Source organism: Rattus rattus, chromosome 2 (assembly GCF_011064425.1).
Source record: "Rattus rattus isolate New Zealand chromosome 2, Rrattus_CSIRO_v1, whole genome shotgun sequence".
Classification (NCBI taxonomy): Eukaryota; Metazoa; Chordata; class Mammalia; order Rodentia; family Muridae; genus Rattus; species Rattus rattus.
Genome location: NC_046155.1, coordinates 41,133,715 through 41,159,968, shown reverse-complemented (window position 1 = coordinate 41,159,968; position 26,254 = coordinate 41,133,715). Strand labels below are relative to the sequence as shown.

Genomic DNA, 26,254 nt, shown 5'->3' with positions numbered 1-26,254 from the left:
GGACCCGCCCAACTGTAGCCACCCACTCGCTGTTCTAGAAGCAGTTGTGAAAAAACCACTCCTCCTGTCTACTAAGCCGCTACCAAGGGCCGCCGCGCGTTAGCCCTCTGCTGGCCACACCAGTACACACAGCTCCATGAAAGTCTTGGAGATAGGGAGCCAAGGATAAGTGTGCCACAGAGTGAAATATATCATAATCCCGGCCCTAAGGATTAGGAGAGAAAAGCAGGATGATACCGACAAAGCGAGGACAGACCAGAGTAGGGAGACCTACTAACTCAGGACCCAAGGGACTCCACATTCCCCTCGTTCCCAAGTTCACTCTAACACCCAATCTTTGTTCTTACATGCTTGGAGCACGAATGGAAACAAACACCACAAATAGCAAAGCCAGCACTTTATTGTGTTGTTGAATCTGGGGATGTTCCTGCTAGCTTGGCTTCAGGCAGCTCATAGTAGGGGTCTGGTGCTCCGGGTCGGGTGCCCAGCTCCGGGTAGATATTTACTGGGCTGGTACAGGCTGGGGTGTCTCCCGGCCACTCCCAGGCCTCTCCAATCCGTTCTGCTCTGATTCTGGTTCAGGGTGCTCCAGGGCATGCCGGGTGTCTGCTTGCCACAGCTGGACCAGGTCGGTAGGGGTCTTCCCCGCCTAGAGAAAATAGAAGCAGACCCACCCGGAACTGCCTTCAGCTACATCAGTGGTTCTCAACTGGAGGCAAAGTCATCTTGCATTCACAACTAGAGGTTATGGGTGCTACTAGTATCGAGCAGACAGAGGTCCTAGGATGCTGGGACAGTGCACAGGAACATCCCTTCCTTATGAATTGTCCATCCACACCCTCTCCGTATGCTCCTGTTTCCCTCAATATTCCCTCAGGCTTTCAGAATGTTCCATGCTCCTCTCCTGTGATTGTTCTGGCTTGGGCCAGAGGACATCTATTCACAGAAAATCTGAGACCCACCAAGAACTAACATGAGGTACCAGAAGGCCACACCAACCAAGTAATTTGATTCCCTTCCCACTGGCCCTCCATTGACTGGGCCTGAATGCTGGGATCCCCTTTACCCCCTATCTGAGGACCCTGGGGAAGTCCTCTCCCCACCTCTCCTATTGTTTCCCCAACCTTAGGCTCTGGACTTTGACACATGAAGAGAGACCTAGGAAGGCAGGTAATTAGGGTGGCATGGCCAAGAACCAATGATATGTGTGCCCCATGTCCTTTGTGGCTGCCCCCTGTCCTCTGCAGACCGTCCACCATGCGAAGGCTCACCCTACCACCAAGCCAGAAACACAGACTCACCATATTCTTAGCCATCATGTCTGCCCCATGCAAGAGCAGCAGTTTGATGATTTTGTAGCGGTTGAGTCTCACGGCATCATGCAGGGCACTGTCCCCTTCCTAGAATCAGTGTGGCACACAGGGTAACCCTTGAGGTTATTGGGTGGGCAAGGTGATAGGAGATGGGCTAGAGGCCTTGCTCAGAAGCGGCCACCCTAGGGTCCTGTAAGGAAGAACTACTCGCCCTTGGCGGCCCGTGAGCTGCCCTCACACCCGTGTGGCTGAGCAGGGGAGCACACAAGGACTCACTCTGTCTTTGGCATTGATATCCAAGCCCAGGGAGAGAAAATGTTCCACAATCTCCACGTGTCCAGTACGGACGGCCACATGCAGGGGAGTGCTCAGTAGCTGTGTGGGGAGGAAACAGGGCTGTTGGCACGTGGGCCTGGACTATGGTATCCTGGGGTGGAGGATATCTTATCTCCAGCTTAATCCTACTTCCAAGTCTGAGCACCAAGGCCTGAGCCTCAGACGGGAGAGAATGGCTCAGCATGCACTATCCTTCCCAGCTGCCCAACTGTACAGCTCTAAGTGCCACTTCCGCTGGCTAGCCTACTGCAGTTCCCATCTTGCCCGGCAGTAAGCTACTGTCCACTCCTTTACCTTTGTAAAAAGCCAGGGTCTCGCTATGCAGCCCCTACTAAGAAGTCACACATCACCCCCAGCCCATTTATTTTTTTTTTTAGTAATTTTATTTTAATGAGACAAAGTCTCACAGTATAGACCAGGCTGGCCTTGAACTTAGAGATCCTCCAGCTTCTGCCTCCCGAGTGCTGGGATTAAAGGTGCATGCCACCACCACCGAGCTCCGGATTCTTCAAATAATTATATTAGATGCCATTCATTGAGAAATGACTGTGGTAGATGGGGCAAAAGCTTCTTCTTCTTCTTCTTCTTTTTTTTTTTTTTTTTTTTTCTTTTTTTTCCGGAGCTGGGGACCGAACCCTGGGCCTTGCGCTTCCTAGGCAAGCGCTCTACCGCTGAGCTAAATCCCCAACCCCAGGGGCAAAAGCTGGGGGTCAAAAGCTTATGTTAAAAAGTAATTCATGGGGGTTGGGGATTTAGCTCAGCGGTAGAGCACTTGCCTAGCGAGCACAAGGCCCTGGGTTCGGTCCCCAGGTCCGAAAAAAAAAAGAAAAGAAAAAAAAAAAAAAAAAAGTAATTCATGGGCTGGAGAGCTGGCTCAGAGGTTAAGAGCACTGACTGCTCTTCCAGAGGTCCTGAGTTCAATTCCCAGCAACCACATGGTGGCTCACAACCATCTGTAATGGGATCTGATGTCCTCTTCTGGTGTGTCTGAAGACAGCGACAGTGTACTCATGTACATACAATGAATAAATAAAATATTTTTTTAAAAAAAGTAATTCATGTACAATCATTTTCCTTCTACTCTACATAAGAACTCCACAAGTTTTACAGCTAATAAAAGGTGCCTCAGAGGCCAAGGTACTTGTGCAAGGTTTTGTGTAAAGAAATGGATAAATAGAAGATAACAGATTAATAAGTAAATGAATAAATTGATGGGCAGGTGGGAGGATGATGAAGGAAGGCAGATGCCATGGATGTCGAAACCCTGCATCTTCTCCGTGGACCACATCTCCAAGAGTGTACTGTCTTCGTCTCCTCTCAGCATTTGCTACTCCCAAGCTCCCTGGAGGGCCTGAAGCTTCTCTGCAGCCATTCTAGAAACCAGGCTAGCCCACTACCTGCCCATCACTTGAGCTTAGTTACCATTGGCTGCCCCCATCCTCCCTATGCACCCCAATGGGTACTGAAGCACTGCTTCACCTTGTCTCTCACGTCGGTGTTGGCCCCCCGACTTTGCAAGAGTTTCACCACCTCCAGGTGGCCTCCACGGCAGGCCCAGTGCATGGCTGTGCAGTCCAGCTAAAAAGCATAGATGGGATTTAATGGGAGAACCGAAGGGGGAAACGTTCTCTATGGAAAGGATGAAGGCCAAGAAGGCTGCGGGACAAACCAAAGAAAGGCATAGGGAGTAGGACACACAGTCCAAGGCCCAACTAGTCCAAGTGAGAGCCCCAGAGAGTGATGGGGACTCACCGGATGTCACAGAACACACAGAGACAGGGCCTGTCCCCCCCTCCCCCGGCAGCCCACTGGCAGCCCATTGACACAGATTTGACAGGAAATAGAACCCTACAGACTAGATCCACTTCTCACCTCCCACCCAATACCTGCCCTCTCACCCGATCCTGGAAGTCCACGGTGGCCCCATTCTCCAGAAGTTTCTCCAGTATCTCCATGTGTCCCTCCAGGGAGGCCCGATGCAGTGCTGTCCGACGGAACTGCCCACAAAGAGACTGTCAGGCCTGAGTCCCACACCCCAGCAAACCGAGGCCTAGGCCTTGTCAAAACAGGGTGCCCATGTGTGCTGTGTTCGGCCAACTCCTATCCAGACTGACCTTGGAGCCCTGCCCTGAGACTCCAGCTTCTTCACTCCTCCTGTGCAGCCTTTGTACAGCAGACAAAGCTGCTCCCCCCCCCCCCGCCAGTCATGGCTATTCTGCCCTCACAAGCTATGATGTTTGGTGACGATTCACAGCTGTGTGACATGATTTTATTGAGACCTCTATGCCAAGCTGCCCCCAGCTGATTCCTGAGTATAAGGGAACAATGGCAGGGGGAAGTCTACATCCCCTAGTGCTGAGGTATGGCTTGGATGCACAGGTCACACCGAAGTACAGACTCAAGGAAGGAACAAACTTTGCTCTCTGAAGGGCACTTTCTGCTTTGGATTCAGGGAACCCTTACGCCACAATGCAAGTCTTTCCAGGTGCTAATCATATGGTCATGGGCAGCCTATCATGATCCTCCTCTTGCTTTTTTCTTATATTTTTCTCTTGAATGGGAGGAGGAAAAAAAATTAAGACTCTGGAGACAAAAGAACAGGCCAGAAATGTATCATACTGTGTATGTGATGTATATCATACTGCAGAGCAGGCCCAAGGGTGGGTGGCCACTGTCAGGCTTGTTCTCATGATAGGGGTGAGAGCAAGGGCGTCTTACAAGTGCCAAGAGGTAATTTCGGAGGAAAAAAGTGCAATGGGTGACAGGAAACTTAAAGAAAACAGATGGTGGCCATTGTCGCACAACACTGTAATATAATCAATGCCACTCTGAATCGACATAGTTAAAATGACATATTTCATGTTATATATTTCCGCAGTAGACTAACAAAAATAGGGGCTGGGTGCAATTTAGCAGTAACACGCTTGGTTAGCACACGCAGTGCCCTGGAGCTGCAAATAATACTAACAATATTAATAAGTAATTGTAAGCCAGGCGTTGGTGGTGCATGGCTTTAATCCCAGAACACAGAGGCACAGACAGGTGGATCTCTGCGGGTTCCAGGACAGCCTGGTCTACAGGGTGAGTTCCAGGATAGCCAGGGCTGCACTGTGAGACCAAATAAATAAATATAATTGTACCATGAGAAAGAGAAGGTATCCTATCTCAGCACAGTATTTACAGTATTTCTATCCATTCAACACATATGGAGGCACTCATGGTCCATACTGAGAGGGCAGTAGGCCATGTTCACACTAGTCGGACCCGGGTCATGGAGAGGCAACAGCTCAGCCATAGGTCCCACAGCTAGGGATCCTAGGGAGACATGGGATTTTGGTCCAAATCTCCTGAGTTGTCTTAATAATTCTTTCCCTTCATCTCCCACGCAGAAACATGTGACATTTGTTACGGAGGTGACCTGAGCTGGGGAAAGATCTGAAAAGGATTTGGGGAAATTGTGGAGTGAGGAAGAAAGCCCACTACGGGGCTACCTAAGTCACCCTAAGAACATCTGTGAGTGCTCTCAAACCAGCCCACAAGTGGAGCTGATTCAAGATCCAACTCGGTGATGGTGTTGGTCCTGAAAGGGCACTGGGTGCAGTGGCGGGGACATCACCTCATCACAGGTGTCTGCCGAACCTCCGTCTGCCAGGTACTTGTCAATGACTTTGATTTTCCCCTCCACCGCAGCTTTCAGGAATGTCTCCTCATCTACTGGGCCAGTCTGAAGGTAGAACATCCACCAGCAAAGATTAGTGGGGTGCTTTTGGGCCTCCCAGGCTCCCTCTGCCCACATCTGTCCAAACCGGGAGCCTTACGATCTCCTCCGGCTCCGGAGGTGGTTCCTGCGCTGCGGCAAGGGCATCTCGCTTTTTCTGCTTGCGTTTTTTCCTCAGTTCTATGAGGTTCTGGATCCCGCCCACGTCAATGATCTCACGTCGCAGGTCCAGGGATGTCTTGCGCACGCGCTCTTGGCCCTGTGTGGAGATGGGGCAGAGTGTGGGGGTGACAGGGGATGATATGGGATGATACAAGAGCTGAGCTGGCAGCAGGATGGCGCGGGTGGAGGGTCTCGCTGGCCCGTCACCTGAGCACAGACTCTAGTTCCTCTATGCTTACCTTAACCTTTTGTAAAGCAGGACTCTGCACCCCGAGGCGCTTCTCGTCCTCTAGCACTAGCATGTCCATGGACGTCTTCCCAGGAGCGGCTCTTCGAAGTTTCTGGAAAGCCATTGAAAGCTACTTAAGATTAAGGAGATGGTTTGTTTTGTTTTGTGTCCAGGTGTGGTAGGTCAGACAATCTCACTGCTTGAGATTGAAACTGGATGATTACTGCTCTGGAGGGCCAATCTGATCCACATAGTGAGTTCTAGGCCAGCTGGAGCCATACAGTAAGACCCTGTCATGGGATAAACAACAACAATAACAACAACAACAACAACAACAACAACAACAACAAAAACGGCACCACATACATAAGCATACATAAGCTCCTTTATAAAATGTCATACTTCTTTATGAACTACTGTCATGGTTTATATATGCTTGGCCAAGGAGCGACACTATTAGGAGATGTGACCTAGCTGGAGTAGTGTGGCCTTGTAGGAGTAGGTGTGGCCTTGTAGGAGTAAGTGTGGCCTTGTTGGAGTAGGTGTGCCACTGTATGTGTGGACTTGAAACCCTTGTCCTTGCTCCCTGGAAGCCAGTCTTCTAGCAGCCTTCAGATGAAGATGTAGAACTCTCAGCTCTGCCTGTACCGCCTGCCTGGATGCTGCCCGTGCTCCCGCCTTGATGATAATGGACGGAACCTCTGAATCTGTAAGCCAGCCCCAATGTAATGTGGCCTTGGTCACAGTGTCTGTTCACAGCAGTAAAGCCCTAAGATGCCTATACACACAGTCCTGTATTTTTTTTTTTTCCGGAGCTGGGGACCAAATCCAGGGCCTTGTGCTTGCTAGGCAAGCGCTCTACCACTGAGCTAAATCCCCAACCAGTCCTGTATATTTTTAACCTCACTCTTAGATATAGTGACTAATACAATGTGTTTTTATTGTTTAGGGGATAAAGACAAGGGGGAGAGTCTGCTTATGTTCATTACAAATACAAAATTTAAAAATTTCCATAGGGTTAGATGGCTCAGGAGTTCAGAGCATTGGCTGCTCTTCCAGAGGAATAGGGTTTGATTCCTAGCACCAACATGGCAGCCAACAACCATCTGTAAATCCCATTCCAGGGGATCCGACTCCTTCTTCTGGCCTCCTTAGGTACCAGAAACGCATATAACACAAGACAAATGTGCAAGCAAAAATATTCATACATATAAATTTAAAATAAAATTAAAATGCAAGAAAGTTTTTATCTGTGGTTGGTTGAGCCCATAGAGGTAGAACCCAAGGATACAGGGGTCTAATTGGGGGAAAAAATCGTTTTGATGAGATAATTGTGATCAGAGATGGTAATTTTGGTCTCAGTGTCCCCCAGGCCACTGGCATTGAACCTAGGTCTTGCAGATGCTAGGCAAGGACTCTACCACTGAGCTACAGCCCCCAGCCCCATCGTCCCCGCCCCCCCCATACACAACAGCCCTTTTTGTCAATATAAAAGCTTGACAGTTCTATGGTAGACACTGCATTTTCTCAGAAATGTTCAGCCTTGTCAAATCTAGAGCTTGGGTAGGACAGCAGCTTCCTGCTTTCATAGTCATGTGGTCATGGTCATGTGATCATTCATGGTCATGTGGTCATGTAGTCCTGTGGTCATATGATCATGGTATGATGAGCCTCCCCTCTCTGCATTTGAAGCTCTGGTTTTCTCAGATTGCTTCTCTACTCTTAGTGAAGTCCTGGCACCCCTTCCCCAGCGTCTCCCAAGCAGCTTGGGTAGACATATGTGCCCAGGTTGAGGATAACCAGGCAGGAGGGCAGCTGGGGAAAACTTGCCCCCCATGTGGCCCAGGCACCTTGCCCATTCCCACAGAGCCCTAGTGTTAGCCTCTCCCAGGGAAGGTTCTAGGTTTTCCTTCCGACACTTCCCATTTACTTTTATTTTTTGTAGTGCTGAGCTAGAACTCAGGCCTTCACAGGACAGTCGGATGCTCTATCAACTGAGCTCCGCTCCTCTCTTCCAGCGTTCATTTTGATAGCCCCTTGGCTGCCTTTCTTGACAGGCTTATGAGTACACAACCTGCCAGGTTTGTAGGGTATGATTTGGAGTCTCCCTTGCTGCTCTCAGACATCTTCCTCCAGGAGAAAAAGAAACAGCCTTGGACTATAACGACTGCTGCTTGAGGGACCCTGGCTGGATTAATGAGAGAGCACCTAGAGGCTGGACTTTGGGCTTAATCACCTGCTGTTCCCAGCTTTTACTGTGACAGGGCCTGGCATGGAGTGGGCTGTTCATCTAACACTTGAACAAATGAAGAACAAGTGAACCGGTAATGACCATGCAGATTCAGCATCTCTGCCCATCCGGTAGTTCTTAAAGACCTTACCTGGTGAGCAGCAGGTCCAAGGTGGCCTCTGGGCCTTCTACTCCTTCCAATATGAGGGGGAATTAAACTCTAGTGCCACCCATTTCTACTCAGACTCCTTTCAGATTTGTTTGTGGGCTGGCAGAGTTTGCACTCCTCGAATGTTTATGAAATTGAATGCAGGTCTGTGAGTCAAAACAAAACTCCCACCTGACTCCACAGACCACACTTCAGATTAGAGAGGAGGCTTGTAAAGTGCTGGGATCTCCCAGACGCTGGCAGGGAGAGAGGAGCTGGGTGAGGAGGCTGGCGCTGTGGGCGCCTGTGTCCCTGCAGCCCTGTGGCTATATTTGTTAGGTGAATGAATGGAAGAAGACCATGACCCCTTGTAGAAGGTTCCAGTGTCTTTGTGGCAATGCTCCAGAAATGACACAGCAGCGTGACACTCCTGTCCAGCAGCAGCAGCTATGTGCACATGCTCTCGGGGGAGGGAGAAGTGAGATGCCTGGAGATCCAGGGATGCCCTGCTGCTGTCCACACTCCCCTTGATAAATCTGAGCTCATCTCTTCTCTTAAATGATGAAGGCCTCTAAGCCGAGTTCCGATAGGTGCCCCCCTCCCCTCCAATACATTCCTTTCATCAACATCAACTGGCTGTAAAACAGGTCAGACAGCGGCACAGCCCTTCCTCCCTCCCGCTAACAGTGGCTCTCACTGCCCACGGAGCCTGCACCTCTTACCTGGCTTTCTCTGGCTTGTCCTCGGCCTTCCTTTCTAGCCGCAGCCCTCGCTGTCACACATTTCCATGACTACCTTTACTTAGCTCAGCTCCTGTTATTCTTTGGCTTCAAATCTCTCCCTGAACATCCCGACCCCACTTCTTCATCCTGAAGGCCGAGCTTACATGCCATCCTGACCAGAGTAGTCCCAGAGGACCAGAAGGACTCACCCACCCGTCTCAGCACTACCGCCCATTTTCCCTTTGCCCATTTCTGCCTCCTGCCTTCTACTTAGTTGACAGTGCAAATAAAAAGTGTTGGTTAAAATTAGTGCCCACTTTTGCCCCATGCATTGGACTCTTTTGGTTTTGGTTGTTTTTTTTTTTTGTTTTGTTTTGTTTTTTTTGGGGGGGGAGGGGCATGTTACCATGTAGCCCACCTCTGAGACTATGGGTGTGTACCACCACACCTGGCTCATTGAATAAGACATAGAGCGGGACAAGTCAGTAGTCCAGACACACTTCTTAACTTATCCAGGAGAAAATGCACCCGCGTGTGCATTAGGCCTCTGTCCACGGTCCTGGCTAAGTCCCAGCTGCCCTACCCATCTCCCTTCCTGACGCCTGTCAGTTTGTTCTCCTGCAGCAACCAGCCCTGGCATCCAGGGGACAATCTGTGTGTGTGTGTGTGTGTGTGTGTGTGTGTATGGATCTTACCTTGCTGGCTTTCCCAGAGAATACTCATGTCTTCCCTGTATAGTCCAGTCTGTCTCTTCAAGGCTCTCTGGAAGGCCTACCCCCTCCAAGTGCCTGTTTTGAGGGGCTGAAGCCCCATCTCTCACCATCCACACCATGTTAGGAACATCCCGGTGTGGAAACGGGCCTGGCTGGGCCCCCGGACCCTTAACCCAGAGCTCTCCCTCCCCCGCACTTTTCACCTGGCTCCCACCTCAGTCTCTTCCTCCTCGGCAAGCCGCTGCTCGATGAGCTCTGTGGCTCTCTGCACAGCCTCGGGGCCCTCCATGGTGCCTTCCATGATTGTTTCTGCAAGCCACAGGGCATGGGTCTTTATAGGTCTGCGCACCCACCCCGCCCACAGGGCGCCTTTGTCATTAGCTCACAGACTTGTTTCCCCATTTGTCATGGCTTACGAGCTCAACTCTCCACCTGCCTCCCCCACCTGTCACCTTCACCTCGGACAGCCCCAGGGAGTATGGGAAGCCACTGCCCAGGCCAGGGAACTTGCCCCTCCCCTAACCTCTGGCCTACCAGAGCCAGAAGGCACACAGCCCCAAAGGACAGCTGCAGGAAAGAGGCCTGTCCAGTGTGTCCTCAGTACTGGGAACTGGCTAAGTCTTAGCCAGGGCGAATGGGGTGCCCAAAGGACCTACATGCTGCCATTGGACTGGATGGCAGTGCCACCTGCTGGATGCCAAGAAATGCTGTCTAGCTTGTGCCAGCCAGGGGAGCCTGAAAAACCAAATATGAGCCCCAACAGACCTGTGGGCATTTCAGACCTTCTCCAAGCAAGAGCTGGAGCAGCTGCTGCCCCCTGGTGGCAGCTATTGGGTCCTACAGCACACCCTAGGGAAACATGGCTACACTGTCTGGTATGTCCGTTAGCCATGAAGGACCCTATCTGTTTGTTTCATCTTCCTAGGGTTCTCAGCAGAACTTAGTGTTGTTTTAAGAGTCTAGAAAGTCAGAGTTGAGAGCTAGGCAATGCCAGACTGCCTTGGGCAGAGATGACCACAGAATACACAGAGCAAAGGCAGACCTGTACTTGAGCTCTTCACCCGGGACTTGCAAGCCTGGAGCCCTGGGTTGTCATGACCTAGGTTTAACCTGCCAGTGGACTACAAATGCTGTGCGCTTCACCTGCAAGCGACTCGCCTGCAGAGACCCCTCTGGTGAGGTGCACAGTTCCGCAGAAGAAACACAAAGGATCAGCCCCGTCTGCCTCTGCCTCTTATCATCCCATGCTCTGACACAGCATGGACACTGCATCTCCAGGATCCAGGGGGCTGTGTGGGGTGGCTGCCACAGAGCTTATGCTGCCTTCTGTGGATGCTCCTTCACTCTTTCATATCTGCCCCCCACCCCCACCCCAGTGCCCCACACACTTTAACTCTCCCAGCAACTGCTGCAGGAGGCAGCAGCAGAGGCCGTTTCTACTTTATAAAGAGCAAAGTGCATTTGGAGGAGAAGTGGCTTTCCAGAACCCGCAGGAACACATCGAGGTTGGATGAGATCAGGGCCCACAGGAGGAGCACCAGGTTGGATGCTCTGCTGTGCCTGTCTGTAGCCAAACCAGCAGAAGCTCCGGGCTCCACCATGCTGTGAAATGTGAAGTCATGTGCTAGGCAGGAGAGGAGCAAAGGCTTTATTGATAAAATGCAGATGTGTGTGTACACAGGGCCCAGCTGGGGCCATGGCCAGGCTTCCGACCCACCCTGCCTGGGTTACAGTTGGAGACAGCCCTGTGCAAACCTCTGCCATAAAGCCTATCTGGCCACCTGCCTCATCTCTGCAGATTGTGCTGGGTGCAGGAAGAGACAGAGAGGCCCACCTCAAGCTCCTCAAGCCCTGGGGCCCACTGGGCTCCCTCCCCATCCAGGGGACTGGTACTGTGCCCAGGGCAAGAGTCATGGTGAGGGATAAAGGGGGAGACAGCAATTGCTTCCGACCCTGAGCAGAAAACTGGAGTGAGCACAGTGGTGGCACCAGATGACAGATCTGGGTTCCAGGTCTGCAGGACGGCCCCCATGGTTCCAACCTGTGGCGGAGAGTGCCACGTGCCTTTTCTCCGACAAGGTTGGCAAGGCCTGTGTGTGGCAGGCAGCACTGCTCCCTGGGTGCTGAGCACTGGTTGATCCAGTGCCCTGGAAGGCCAGTCCCTTCCCAGCTCACTGAGAGCCATACAGCAGGGTGGCAGGAGGCGACCCTGAAGACAGCAGCACTGGAAGGCAGCAACAGGCCTGGGCCCCACAGCCTGCAGGGGACCGCCATGGCCTCTTTCCCCAGGAGTCAGATGCCTTCAGTCCTGGGGTGGTGGGGGCTGGTTAATGATGACCTGGATGACAAAGTCTTTTTGAATCTTGGTCTCCTGGAGCCTTGTGCGGTCTGTGAGCAGCTTCCCAGAGAAGAACCATCGCTGCCAGGACGGCTCAATGCCCTCCTGGCTGTGCAGCTGCCTCTTGAGCTGCCCCACTGTGTCAGGCAGGCTGGCACTGAGCCTCACGTCCTTGCCTGTGGAGAGGCGCACTTTCAGAGGGAATTCACGCCGCACACTGGGGGCGGGCTCAGGAGGCTCCAGGCTCTCCTCCTCTGTGTGCTCCAGCAGCAGGTTCACAGGCGGTGACAGGCAATAGATGGGCAGCTGATAGCGATTGCCCAGCTCGTCATAGCATTCACAAAGAGTTCCTGTGGGAAAGGCAGGGCGATCAGTGTGGTCTGGGGGACCCGAAGTCATACACTGAATGCTGTCCCACCCTGCCCCCCGAAATTCCCATGTTGAGGCATATTTGGAAGGAATAAGATTACACAAGTAAATGACAAGGGCCCAATCTGATAGAACCGGCTTCCTTACAAGGAAATGCCCCAGAGACCCTGCCCAGTCCTCTCTCTATTCCTGCATGCCTACCATGCAAACCAGCAAAACAGCAAGCAGCACCACCAGGACTAAACAGCTGACCCTCTGATCTTGGACTTTCCAGTCTCTTGAATTGAGAGACAAATTTCTAGTGTTTAAGGAGCCCTCCCGCCTGTGGTCTCTGTTACAGCAGTGTGAGCAGGTTAACTTGCCCACTACAGATAGCGCACAGTCCCCAGTCCTACCCCACAGTCAGGACTCTGGGGCTAACTGCCTGGTCATCAGGCGCCAGCTCCCTCAGCCATGACGCTACCTTTCACGTGTTTATTCCGCATTCTGGCTGAGTACAGGTGCTAGGTGTGGGTTAGGCCCCAGTTTGCTACTGGTGTAATATAGTATGGATGGGACAGTTACTTAGTCTCCAGCATCCTCCTGAGGCTGGTACTGGACAGGTGGTATTGTGCACATCGTGATTGATCCATTGTGACTGCAAGGGGCTCAGGCTCCACCCCAAGACTTGCCCTGCTCTAGGACACACGGCAAGGAAAGGTCACAAGCTGAGAAAGGAACACGGTCAAGACCCAGGTCTGTGACTGAAGGTCTGCTGTTACTTTCCCTTCACAGCTAATGAGTGTGCTAGGGACAGAAACGCGGAAATGCAGCAGAAGGCTCCAGATCAGGGCCTCAAATGCTGTCTGAGGCCCTGAGTGTCTCCAGCAAGCCTTTAGCTCTTTATTAGTTTTATTGGTGCCTTTCTGTCTTCTCATTAGGAAAAGGAGGGTCCTGTCCGTCATCCCTCCTACTCTTCCTCTATCCTCCTGACAGTCTCATGTAATCTAGGCTGGCCTTAAACTTGAACTTCAGACTTCCGTGTCTACCTCTCATAATCACAGACAGGTGTTACTATGCTTGGTTTTGTGTCGTGTTTTTTTGTTCATGCCATAAAGAGTTGTTTAAATGAACAAGACAACCACACATACCCATACTCCGTCATCTCCACTAAACAGAAACTTCTCACATGTGACTGGCTTTCCACCTCTGTACTAATGAAACCCCCACCCCCGGACCAGGTCAGAACAGAGCCCAGGCCCTGCCTGCTCACCATGAGGCAGGGTGATGCTGGCTCCATCCAGGATGGCCTGAGCCAGCTCATGGTCGTTGGCTTCAGCAGCATAGGCAGCAGCCTTGAGGGCATCCCAGATCTCCTTGCGACCCTCGAAGGCAGGCGCTGTGTCCCAGAACTCATCTCGCTTGCTCCGCAGCTGCCCATCAGTCATGGGGTAGTCACTCTTCCACTTGAGCCGCTCCTTCTTCAAGGGCTCATTGCGACCTGGGGCAAGACAGACGCAGACGCTCAGCATCTCCGAAGCCACTTAAGCCGTAACCGACCCTCTCTCCAGCCTGGCCTATCAGGGACTTCACTGCACCAGGCCCTATGTATTTAGGGCACCAGGACACTTTCTGAATAGCAGGGGAGAGTGTGGAAACCGAAGTTAGGAATATGAAGTACACACTCCAGGCAAGTATGCTCTTGTCCCTTGTATGTATTTACTCTTATTTTATATGTGTGCACCACGTCCACGCCTGGTGGCTAAGGAAAGCAGTAGAGGAGGGTGTTAAATCTCTAGGAACTGGAGTAATGGATGGCTGTGAGCTGCCACAGGGGAGGTGAAACTAAACCTGGGTCATCTATAAGAGGAGCAGGTTCTTAACCACTAACCACTCACTAACCACTTAACCATCTCTCTAGCCCCGGAGTCAAGCATGTTCTGTACAGAAGTACCTCAGCTTACAGTGTGTGACTAAATCCATCATAAACTGAAAATATTCTGAGTGTCAGCTGTCCATGAGTGGCCGAGACAGCTGCTACCCAGCACTGGGAGGGTGTCACACTGCACATTGCTAGCAGAGGACAAGATCACACCTCAAAGCTGAGGTGTGGTTTCTACTGATGGTCTATCACTTCTGCACGTCCTGTAAGATCTTGGGCTGATGAGATGGCTCGTGAGTAAAGGCACTTGCTGCCACGCCTGGGAGGTCAGGAGGAGGTATCCGAGCCTCTGGAACTGAACCAGGGTCCTCTGTAAGAATAGCAAGTGCTCTTAATCACTGAGCCTTCTCTCTAGTCTCAATGATGTCATTTTTTTAAGGAAAAAAATTTATGAAAGAGAGAGAAAGGAAATGAAAGAAAAACAGGAAGGAAGGAAAAGAAAGAAATACAATGAAAAGATCTTAAGTTAGGGACAGTTTGTACAACCTTTGCTGTTATTAAAGATTTATTGTTGTGTTTTATGAAATCTCTCAAGGCTGACCTGGAATTTACAATCTTCCTGCCTCAGCTCTCTAAGGCTTGAGGTTATAAGCATGTTCCACTGCCTCCAGCTTGTTAATGGACATTTTTATCTTGCTCTTGGATTATAAACAAGTACATGTTTAGCATAGAAGAAATCTGGAAACAGTACAGACACGTTAAGAAAAACAGAACAAGACCACCTGGTTAACAAGGAAGGCCCAGCAGTGTCCCAGTGCCAGGATGCCATTTGTGGCCGAGTAGCCTTGAGGCTGCAGATAGGGTCTTCACACTGAGTCAGAAACTATGGTGCCAGTGAACTTTCCTGGTCGTCAGACTTGTGCACTGATGACAGGTCTGTATCTTCAAAGTACTCTGCTTCATTACGGAACATTCAAACTGTGGTCATGGCCCACCCTTGAAGCTTTTCAAGAGGATCATGGGAATAATTAACTTACTAGGAAGATCCAGCCCCCCTGGTTTGAGAGGAAAAAGGGGTCATCGATGCCCATGAATATGCTTCCTACCTTACAAATAGACAAGGCACCATTGTAAGGTCCACAAAACCAGAACCCAATAGGCTGCCACTGGTCCCTTTGCTCTTTGAAATAAATGTCAAAACAAAGAGAAGCCCAGTAACACAAACCACGAATGCCAGAACACAGGTGCGTCCTTAGACTCAATGGCCCACTCGCCTGACTGCCTGCCTGCCTGCCTGCCTGCCTGTCTACCTCCCTCCCTCCCTCCCTCTCTTCCTTCCTTTCTTCCTTGAAAAAACAATAGCTTTCTGCATGCTAGGCAAGCTCCCTGACATGGAGCTATACCTCAAAACAACCTAACAATGGGAAAACCAAGTGTTTGTCTATTGTCAAAAGTCAGACAGACACTGAGTCCATGACTCTCTGACTCCAAGTCCAGCCTCTGACCATTGCACTATGCTGCCACTGGAAAAAAATTACTTAGAATTCAAAAAAGGAATGACAGGCTAGGCAGTGGTGTGGCACACTTTTACATCTAACACTTGAGAGGCAGAAGCAGGCAGATCTCGGAGTTTGAGACCAGCATGGTCTTCAGAGTGAGTTTCTGGGCAGTCAGGGCTACACAGAGAAACCCTGTCATGAAAGATCAAAAAAGAAAGAAAAAAGACAGACAGACAGACAGACAGACAGGAAGGAAGGAAGGAAGGAAGGGAGGGAGGGAGGGTGCGATATTCTCCTGTGCTCTGCACTTGGGTCACGCTATTCATTTCTTTACCATCCTTTTCCCAGAAACAAGCTAAGACATTTTCATGCCAATATACAATTTCAATTTTCCTTTTACTTCATATTTGTATTAATGTCAACTTTCCACATGATTAAAATTTTTGCGGCTGAGAGCTGGCTCGGCAGTTAAGAAACACTGGCTGTCTTACTAGAGGACTCTTGTTTGCTTCCCAGCTCCCACATACTGAACATAGCTGTCCGTATTCAGACCCAGGCGACCTGAAGTCCTACTCTGGCCTCCACAGGCACCAGGCGTGCATGTGGTACACAGACTTGCATGTGGGCAAAACACGCATAAAATTACTAATATCTCATTACTCTACCATGTAGATGTAATGGACTTTTTCTTTCCTTTTTTTCAGTATCTGTGCATATAAATAATTGTTATATTTCTGAGGTATATTCATGATCTAATAATTTTTTAAAAACTATAAACAGCCAATTTCTTCAGCATTTGAGGCTTCTGTGAGGCATCTCGAAGCCGAGGGCTGAGAACTCGCAGGAGCTAGGGGAGGCATTAAAGTTCCCCTTGACTGCAAGGCAAGTTCAAGGATGAACTCTGCAGTAGGTCATGCTGGCAGCTGGGCTAAGGCGGCAACACTGCTCTGCTCCCCCCACTGGGGGCTGGTGTAAGCGCTACTCACTGACCACCACTGATGTCTCTTCACTTATGTGCACTATCCCATCCCAGCCTTGTGGTCTGAGGCAGCACGAACCAGGAAGGGATTTCACAGCCGGCAGGGCAGAGGCAGGGGGATTAAATGACCTGCCTGAGGACAGAATAGGGGCTTTACTAAATCCTGCGGCTTGCCCTCCAAAATACACAGTTCCTTGTACATGAGTGGGAAGCTGTGGCCAACGTCCAATGCAAACTCTTCCTGGGAAACAACTTCACGCCAGCCTTGAACACACTCAACAGAAGCCAGTGCAGGGGCTCACACCGTTAATCCCCAACTTGGGAGGAAGAGGCAGGCAGATCTCTGTGAGCTGGGAGGCCAGCCTGATCTACACAGTGAGTTCTAGGACTGCCAGGGCTACACGCTAAGACCCTGTCTTGGCAGAGGGGTGGGGTGGGGAGGTGCACAGAACCAGAGTGGTGGCCGATGCCTATAATTCCAGTACTCAGAAGATGGAGGTAGGAGGACCACAAGTTTGAGGTTGGCAAGGTTACACAGTAAGTTTTATGCCACTCTAGGTTACCCAGAGAAATGTTGTCTCAAAAAACCAAAAGCCCAACAACAATGAAGGCCATAAAATGCAATAAACACAGTAGTATGAGTCAGAGCCAGAGAGCAGCAAAAGAACCAGGCTTACCAGTACTTTCAAACTGGGAATTACAGCAGGTTATCAAATAGCAAAGTTAAGAAATACGAGTCTCTAAACATGAGCCAGGGGCTGGGAGGGGGAGGGGCTGCAGTATAAACTGATTAGAATATAAAATGAATGAATGAATGAACGAATGAATGAATGAGGGGGAAACATGAACCACGGATACAGTGGGATAGCCTGTACTGCCATTATTGAGGCAGTGCCATGGTCATCAAGAATGGACAAAGAGGCCAAAAGAACAGAAGAGAGCCCAGAAATGAACCCAGATGCACATACCACCTCGCTTCCAGCAAGAACGAACATTGCTGGTAGGGACGGGCCGGAAGGCAGGCTATTTGGTGATCATGTTGGGGTCACGGATTTTCCATGTAGACTAACCCCTACACTTCCTACAAACCACAAAAATCAAAGCAAGATCAATGGAAAGAGGCACTGGGAAACAGGAACACATTTTTGGGATGGACTTTGGTTTGACTTTTTTTTTTTTTTGCCTTGAGCAAGGACACATCTCTCCTTGTCATTTCTATGCCCTTTGCCTCTGTCTCTTTGGCCTTTGGAGTGATTACTCCTTAACTGAAGATGTGATCTGGCAGGAGCCATGGCTAACAGTGGGGATGTCCTTGGGACCCTGACTATGAGCTTTGGGTCTCTGCACAGTGCTCATGGGCTTCTTGGACCTTTCTGTAGATTTCCTGCCTCCTTTGTTGCTAGATGTATTTCTTTCTGGTCTTTCTGGCTGTCTGCTATTTCTAGCTTGGGCAGAGGTAGGGTTTGGTGATTGGCAACTCCTAACCTGCTGAGGGCTGAGGAAAAGGACACAACTGAGTGTCCACACTGCCTTTTTTCCTTCTCTGTTAGACAGGGTCTCAGCTAATCTAGGATGGCCCTGAACTCCCAACCCCCGTGCTGTGACCTCACCATTCTAGCATTACGGGAATGTACTCTCATTCTCTGCTGATCGCCGGCTTCCTACAGAAGCCACAGTAACGTTTTGTGATGTTTCAAGTGTTAGCTTAGGGGTTGGGGATTTAGCTCAGTTAGTTCAGCTGTGCCTGACAACTGCACTTATTGAGTTGTGACCCTAAGGACATCTAAACCGTAACTCTGTACGGGTGCCTCTCCCATGGGCTCTGTGTAAAGAACTGACATTCTCAATAACATCCCCGTGGTGGTTTGCTGTGCGACTATGATGACCTGAGTTCAAATCTCTAGAACCTGCATAAAAGCAGTGTGTCGGTATGGTGTCTGCCATCTGACGCTTCTACATAACCTGGAAGCCTGCACCTGTACCTGGGATGCTGTCTTTGTTCATAACTTCCTTGGGAATACATCTCTTAAAGCAACCTCCAGGGTTATCTCTCCTCCACCACACAGCAGGTCACAGAAGTGTCATTGATACACTTCTCTCGTGAATTGACACTGTGCATGAGCCTCTCCAGGTATCAACTGCATCACAGTGACCCAGGATACAAGGCTTACAAGCTTCCCTCGTCCATGGAGGGGGGTGGTGAAGCAGGAACAGTGGGGAGTTCATGTCAAGGAATCGGGAGCCTGGCCAGTTAGCTTTCAGTGTTGTTCCCCTGTGGGACAGCAGAGGGCAGTGGCAGCATCTCTTGGCCAGCCGGGCTCCTCATCAGTGGGTCAAACATAACAAAAATATCAGCTCTCCAGGGACACATGCCTGAATGTTTGACCCGACATACCTGTGTGTACAATACAAAATCCAGACGAACCTCACAACGAAGCTCTTCATCTAAGCAAGAAAGTCAACTGATGATTTTTTTTTTTTATTTTTACTTTCAAGATATTTTGTAGGTAGTTATATTGAACGACAAAGCACAAAACAAACCAGGGCTGGGGAAATGACTTCATGAGTAAAACACTTGCTACAAAATAAATGTGAGGACCTCAGCCAGGTGGTGGCCTTTAATCCCAGCATTCAGGAGGCAGAGGAAGGTGGAGCTCTAAGTTCAAGGACAGCCTGGTCTACAGAGCCAGTTCCAGGATAGCCAGGGCTACAAAGAGAAACCCTGTCTCAAAGAAACAAAAAACAAAACAAACAAAAAAGGTGAGAACCTCAGTTCAAATCCCTGCAACCCTGCAACCCTGCAACCCTGCTTGTAGTAGGGTTGTGCTTGTCTGTGATGCCTGTGTTTTTACAGTGAGATGAAGACACCCCAGCCCCACTCAAAAAGGGCCACCTAGCTTAGTGTACCCAACAGAGACTGGTTCAAGCAAGGTGGAAGATGAAGGGGACAACTGGATATAACTTCTACTGGAGTACTCGCATATGTACATACATGCGCCTGCATGTGCGTGCGCACACACACACACACACACACACACACACACACACACACACACACACCCCAAATTAGACTGTTGTCTGTAGATGTATTAGTTAGTCAGGGAACTGAAGCAGAAGGACTGCTAAGAATTTGAGGCCGGCCTGTACTGCAGCAAATGCAAGCCTGGCTAGGGCTCCCCGTGAGATGCTGTACTCACTCACTGACTAAATACATGGATAAATAAATAAAATGATAACTCGAGAAAAGAGCAGAGCGGATATATTGGGTAGAATGCTTGCCCAACATGCACAAAGCCCTGGTCCTCAGCATCACATTAATTGGGCACAGGTCTACAACCCCCAGATTCATGAGGTAGAGACAAAAGACCAGAAGTTGAAGGTCTTGGTTACAGAGTGAGTTTGAGGCTAGCCTGGGCTACATGAGACTGTCTCAAAAGGATTTGAACATTCGAATGACAAATACATTGTTATAAATCTTATTAAGCTCACTTATTTGCTATAATATCAAAACTATAGAGTTTGGCTCAACTTTTGGCTTTCTAGGAATTTATTCTGAGAAAATAACCCTAAGACAAACGGTCTAACTGAGCAGTTTCTAGCAGGGAAAGCCAGGACAGCTGAGATATGCAGAAAAAGAAGTAAAATTTACCTCTGTACCACCTGTCAGTGGCAGCCACTTTGTAACAATGAAGAAAGGCTCTGTGCCCCAGCTTTTGCATCTAAACGAGTATGCATAATTATATAAATATTAAAAAGACTGCAAGGATATAACTGAAATCTCAACAGTGGCTATAAATGAATGGCAGTTGACAGTGATTTTTTTGTTGTTGTTAAATTCTCAAAGTTTTTCATTAAATTAATTCTCAAAATTAATTAATGAGAATTAATTGTGTTCGTAATCAAATTACCATGGAAGTGGTTAATAAGCTCAGAGGACACATGGTGTTTTGGGGGTAGCCAGAGAGAAGCTGGAGCGCTCTGGCAGCCAGCTGAGGGTGGTGGGGAGCAGGGAAAGTGTTCTCATCTGTAGCATCGTGAGTTTTGTCCCGGGCCAGGGTGGGCTCTGCAGGGTCCAACAGCAGCACATACAGTGGTGACTACTTAGGATTCCATTCTGACATTAAGAGTCAAAGCTGTGGCAGAGGATGCAGCCCACAAAGAGTGTAAACACAGTAATTATGGCCAAGGCACATCCCCTGGGAGGAGGCAGAGGAAACATGTACAAGGTCCTGGGCTCCTATGACTGGAATGAGCAGGTAATAGCAAAAGCTACTTGTGATTGGGCAGATGTGTGTGTGACTGGAGGGCAGGAGCCTCTGAGCGACTGCGTAGCTCCTGAACTGGAGTTTCTGGGGTGCCTGCTAAGAGCTCAGACAGAGCTGACAGAGCTCAGGTTGACGGTCAGGTGGTCCAGCTGGTAGAAACACTTGCTGCACTAGTCTAAGGACTTAAGTCTGATCCCTGAAACCAAGGTGTGTGTGTGTGTGTGTGTGTGTGTGTGTGTGTGTGTGTGTGTGTGTGTGCGCGCGCGCGTGTGCGCGTATAGGCGTGGTGTGTGAGAAAGCATAGGTCACAAGGCAGTATGGAGGTTAGGGGACAGCCTGAGGGTTCAGCTCAATGACAGAGTATTACCTAGCTAATGCCTAGGTGCCTGGCCCTGGGCTCAATCCCCAGCATGGGAAACCAAAAACCCCAACCTGTGCCTCCGTGTGGGGTGCACACCTGTGAACCTAGCATGTAGGTGGTGGGGGCAGAATGAGCGAGATGGTCATTCTCTGCTGTATATGGAATCCAAAGGCAGCCTAGACCATATGAAACCCTGCCTCAAACCCACCCTGCCAGAAAAAAATCCCTATGCACACACAGCAGAGCAGGAGTGGAAATGCTACAATAGCATGCGGGTTAACACACATTAGCTCTGCGTATGGTCTCCAAAGTGGCTGCCATGCTGACTTAGGGAGAGGAGAAAGCAAGAGGGCACGGTGTCGGGTTGGGGGAGGATAATGATGGTGGCCGCTGTGGCTTGGCCTGGATAATGAGTAGTGTCTGGCACTACCGCCAAAGGGAGGGCAGTGAGAGGAGGGCTGGAAAGAGAACACTATAGGTCCTTTCCAAATTACCTATGGTGGTGGTGAGAGTGTGTGTGTGTGTGTGTGTGTGTGTGTGTCTGTCTGTCTGTCTGTCTGTGTGTCTGTGTCTCTGTGTGTGTGTGTGTGTGTATGTGTGTGTGTGTGTCTGTCTGTGTGTGTCTGTGTGTGTCTGTGTGTATGTGTCTGTGTGTGTGTGTGTCTGTGTGTGTCTCTGTGTGTGTGTCTCTGTGTGTGTATGTGTCTGTGTGTGTGTCTGTGTGTGTGTGTGTGTGTGTGTGTGTGTGTGTGTCTGTGTGTGTGTGTGTGTGTGTGTGTGTGTGTGTGTGTGTGTGTGTGTGTAGTTGTTTGTGTTTGTCTCTGTGTGTGTGTCTTTTTGTGTGTGTGTGTTTCTGTGAGTGTGTCTGTGTGTGTGTGTCTGTATGTGTGTGTCTGTGTGTGTGTCTGTGTGTGTGTCTGTGTGTGTATCTGTGTGTCTGTGTGTGTATCTATATGTCTATGTGTCTGTGTGTGTGTCTGTGTGTGTGTTGTGTGTGTTGTGTGTGTGTGTGTGTCACTCCCAGCACCTGACTAAGCCTGCTTAAGTCAGGATGACTGTGTAGAACAGGAGTTCTCAGAAACAGGAAGGGCATGGCAGACTTCCTGGCCTTGCTCTCAGTAACCCAGTGTCTTGAGGGTATCGAGCACAATGCAGATTCTCAGAAACATCTGCTGAACTGTGAGTGAACTGACAGAGCAGGATGGAGTGCACGCCCATGTGCATGTGTACACAGGATCTTGGTTTTGTAGCCCAGGCTGCCCTACATCTCATATATTTCTGCTTCAAGCTCTTGAGCACTGGGATTACAGTGTGTGCCATCACACCTGCCTTCCCTTTGCTTCTTGATCTCAGACCCCAGGAGATTCTTCCTGTGGTTCAGGGACTAGAGTAACTGAGCCCCTGAGATGTGATACAGAGCTGGAGACCAACAAAAGGGAACAGACACTTCCCAAGACAAGCCAAGAGCTGGCCCTATTTATGCCTACAGAAATCCCTCAGCGATTTCCATGCTCGGTTACCAAGCTCCACCCCGGGCTTGGCTCCAAGGATGGGGCCAAAAGTGTCCTGCCCTGAAGTCCTGATTATGGACACGCCTGGGCTTGTGCTAGCTGAAAAGAGATGAAGCTCCACACAGAAGAGAGCAAGAGTCACAGTCACCTGACCCCAGCAGTCTGAGCTGCAAGGGCCCATTTGGCTAGGACAGATTCTTCAGTCTCCCACTGTCCCCAGCAGTCACAGCTGAATGCAGAAGTCTGCAGTGACCCACCTGGCTAAGGGGATAAGAGGTCAGAAAGAAACACTGGCCCTGAGAGGATCAGCCCAGCCTAAGAGATGTAGCCAGGAGAAAAGTCCAGGTAATCCCTCAGGAAAGATAGTATTTATAGCCAGAGGTAGCCTGAGATGACCCTCAGAGCTCTGGTAACCTTCGATGGGAATCAAGAGGGAGTCTGTGCTGGTCCAGCTCTATTCAGCTGGGGCTCTCAGTAGATCTGTGGGCCTTGCCTCCCATTCCCTGGGGCCAACCTCCGGTGCTTAGGGAGAGGAAAGGGTGGAGCTGGTTGCTAAGTGACAAGCCAGACATCCTAACCTGTATCTTCTCCTGGGGTACAGAGGGTTTCAAGTGGTCCTAGGCAGGGCAGAAGGATCAAGGCAGGAAGACTCCTGTCCTCCAGGACACTGTCTGGCTCCAGGATGGCACCAAGCCCAGAGCACCATGCTTTAATGCCACTATCTTTCTCAGTGCCTGAAGCTATAAGAGCCCTGAAGTTTATCTTCCTGGTCCCAGGGGCAGGTTCAGCATCTGGTACAAATGAAAGTGAGCAGACAGTACGGAAAAGGCAGGATCACTGGGAAGAAAACCCTGCAAATTGGGAAGAGTACTGTTTTGTAAGACAGGGAGGGGGAACAGAGGAGGGCCTGAGGGGGCCAAGAGTGCTCAGTGAAGGCACTGGATGCCAAAAACCAAGCCCAGGGAGGGCTGGAACCTCTGCGGTGAAGGGAGCTCCAAGTGTAGCCAAGAGAAACAGCCTTACCCAGAAGTCTCGGGCAGCTATGGAAAAGGACAAGGGGGCTCACAAGAACACAAGACAGCCTGTGTTTTCACTACTCTGACACAACGTACACATTCACAGGCAGGCCACCCTGAGTATACTAGGAAAGATGTCATTATCTGCCCTCCGGCCTGAGCCCCTAGCCCAGGCCCCTGGAAAGTCAAGCGAAAGCAGTTAGTACTACCCAAAGTGGGCACTACCCAACCACCCTGGTTACCAACTAGGGAACTGGCCACTTCCTGAAGAAGAGCTGACCTATGTGAACTTGAGCACAAACAGAGCCCCCACATCTCAGGAGGGTGGTCTAACATGCCATGTGACCAACAGCTCATAGCTGAAGCCAGTCTGGAGGGACGAGGGCGCAACGCTATTAGACAGCAGATGTTGATAAAGACCCCCACACTTAAGTCCATGCAGACTTAAAATTCTACCTTTCCTGTGCCGACTACATTCTCCTCCTCACCTCGTACTGACATTTGTTTTCAAGGGCAACCAGGATCCTGACCTGAACTCTCTGGCCACAGATAACTAGAGAGACACTTCGACCTCTCTGCTTTCTTTCCCAAGGCCTTCAGAGAGGGGCAGAAGGGGGCTCTCTCTGAGCAGCAAGCACCTGCAGGAACGTGGTACCATCCTATGCCTTGGTGTTCCCACACATAGAAAGACCATTTCATGGGGCTGCGGTAACGGCTAAGTGTGACCACTCTGCCTGATACCTAAATAAAAGACTCTGAAACCAAGCAGGTCAACACCATGCATTACCACAATGCAGTCAGAGGTCAGCAGAGTCTTTGTGAAGTGGCAGTGATTTAAAAAAAAAAAACAAACAAAAAACAAACAAACCTGAAAACTCCTGCTCTTTACTTCCAAGTGCAGGAGAATGAAGGGTTAAACGAGGTAAAGTTTAACAGGGACAAAGAACAGGCTTGATGGATGCTGTGTTCCTGTGCAGGTCTCATGGCACAGGGTCAGCATTTTTCCTAGTGTAGAGGAGGGAAATGGCAGCTAATAAATAAATCAGGAGCTCCTTGGGGGATGCTAGAAAGGTCTCCTGTATCTGTCCAGCTCTCTTTGCTACCTTGGGACTGTAGGGAGGGAGGGAAGGAGGGAGGGAGAAAAGTGAGGGAAGAGCTCTTTGCCACTGTTCTTCACACAGGTAGACCAGATGTCTTAGCTGCCATCAAAGGGGAAAACCCAGTGAGTACCAGCCATGCCTAAAGTGCCACTCTGGACTCCATATTAATTGGCATCAGACATGCCATCCCATTAGCACACAGCATTAAAGGTAGGGCTGAGAGTGATACTTTAATATCATATAGCCTTAGCCCTTCATTTTCTGACGAGGAACCTGGTAAGAGGACTTGCCCTGGACCCTATATCTGTTTCCCAAGAGTGTGTGTGTGTGTGTGTGTGTGTGTGTGTGTGTGTGTGTGTGTTTATGTATGTGAGATAAATTCCTTCTGTTAAACTATTCTACCAACAGAGAAGGCTAAGTTCTAGCAGGAACATGGAGATATCTGGAGCTAAACCAAGTGGTTAGGGTGGGCAAGGCAGCAAACAAAACAGCAGGAGCAAGGTGACAGGAGTCAGAGGTCCAGCCCAGCTCTAAATCCTGGACCCCAGACCACTCCTAGGACTGAGTGCCTAACAGGCCCCTTGCAGGCATGAAGAAGCACAGATTTAGGAACCAGCGACCCCAACTAAGCACGGCTGTCTTAGGGCTCAGTGGTGGAGACCAGTCTATCTCATACAACTACCCTGCTTGGGCAATTACGACATCATGCGGAAGCCTACTTCCGTTGTTGGATAAATCTGAAGGCAGAAATCGAACACTAATTCTACTTACTCCTCACTGGGGGGAATGGAACACAGACACACAAACCTGAAGATTGATAAGCCCCCTGTATGTTGAACAGCATAAAACAAAAATGCATTTACTATACCTGACTTACCCAACAGCACAGCTTAGCCTGGCCTACTGTCTTGGTCCATTTTCTGTTGCTATAACAGAAGAGCAGAGAGTAGGTAATTTAGGAAGGAAGAAAAGAGGCCTATTTTGGCCCATAGTTCTAAAAGTCCCAAAACATGGTGCCAGTAACTGTCTCTAATAGGCAAGCTAAGTCAATACTATGGATTAGAACAAAGCAATTAAGGTCAGCTTCTTCATGAAGTTGCAGTTTTGAAAAACATGAAAACTCTTGCTCTTTGCCTCAAAGTGCAGGAGAACGCAGGGGTGAAATGCATGAGGTCATGTGCTGCAGCAGAAAAGCCAAAGAACAAGCTGCATGTGCTCAGGAAAGGAAAGGGGCAAACATCGAAGAGAGCATCTAGCCATCACGGACAGATCCCTAAAGCTCCTCTCAACGTGGCTTAAACTGGAACTAAGCCTGCCTGAGTGCTGTACCCAGACTTAACTGGAAGGAATGAAATGCTGAGAACAAGAACCAGGAGAGCGCCAT

General features: G+C 49.8%; 2 protein-coding genes across 4 annotated transcripts in view; both read right to left on the bottom strand.

Moving 5' to 3' along the window:
- Positions 1–380: 380 nt before the first annotated feature.
- Ankrd2 (ankyrin repeat domain 2) lies at positions 381–9,890 on the bottom strand. 2 transcript variants are annotated; one of them, XM_032895501.1, is made up of 9 exons: positions 9,786–9,887; positions 5,769–5,870; positions 5,468–5,626; positions 5,266–5,373; positions 3,548–3,646; positions 3,129–3,227; positions 1,590–1,688; positions 1,302–1,400; positions 381–649 (listed from the first exon to the last, which is right to left on the bottom strand). In XM_032895501.1, exons 1-9 carry the CDS (start codon positions 9,870–9,872, stop codon positions 503–505), a joined length of 999 nt encoding a protein of 332 aa, XP_032751392.1. In that variant the 5' UTR covers positions 9,873–9,887; the 3' UTR covers positions 381–502. The 2 variants fall into 2 exon arrangements, with proteins under 2 accessions (XP_032751392.1, XP_032751393.1); XM_032895502.1 differs by lacking the exon at positions 1,590–1,688 and having other exon boundaries at positions 503–649; positions 9,786–9,890.
- Positions 9,891–11,196: 1,306 nt separating this feature from the next.
- Positions 11,197–26,254, bottom strand: part of Ubtd1 (ubiquitin domain containing 1) — a 53,195-nt gene continuing 38,137 nt past the window's right edge. The window contains exons 2-4 of one of the 2 annotated variants that reach the window (XM_032891982.1): positions 25,739–25,796; positions 13,531–13,758; positions 11,197–12,259 (exon numbers count right to left, since the gene is read on the bottom strand). In XM_032891982.1, the coding sequence (XP_032747873.1) occupies positions 11,874–12,259; positions 13,531–13,705 (561 nt within the window). In that variant the 5' untranslated portion in view covers positions 13,706–13,758; positions 25,739–25,796 and the 3' untranslated portion in view covers positions 11,197–11,873. The remainder of the gene's footprint in view (positions 12,260–13,530; positions 13,759–25,738; positions 25,797–26,254) is intronic. The other variant, XM_032891981.1, reaches the window with a different exon arrangement.

Coding starts and splice junctions, on each gene's coding strand:
- Ankrd2 (XM_032895501.1), bottom strand. CDS start 9,872: ATGGAAGGCACCATGGAGGGCCCCGAGGCTGTGCAGAGAGCCACAGAG. Junction 5,627..5,768: donor CTGCTTTACAAAAGGTTAAG/GTAAGCATAGAG, acceptor ATCTCCACACAG/GGCCAAGAGCGCGTGCGCAA. Junction 5,374..5,467: donor CTCCGGAGCCGGAGGAGATC/GTAAGGCTCCCG, acceptor TTCTACCTTCAG/ACTGGCCCAGTAGATGAGGA.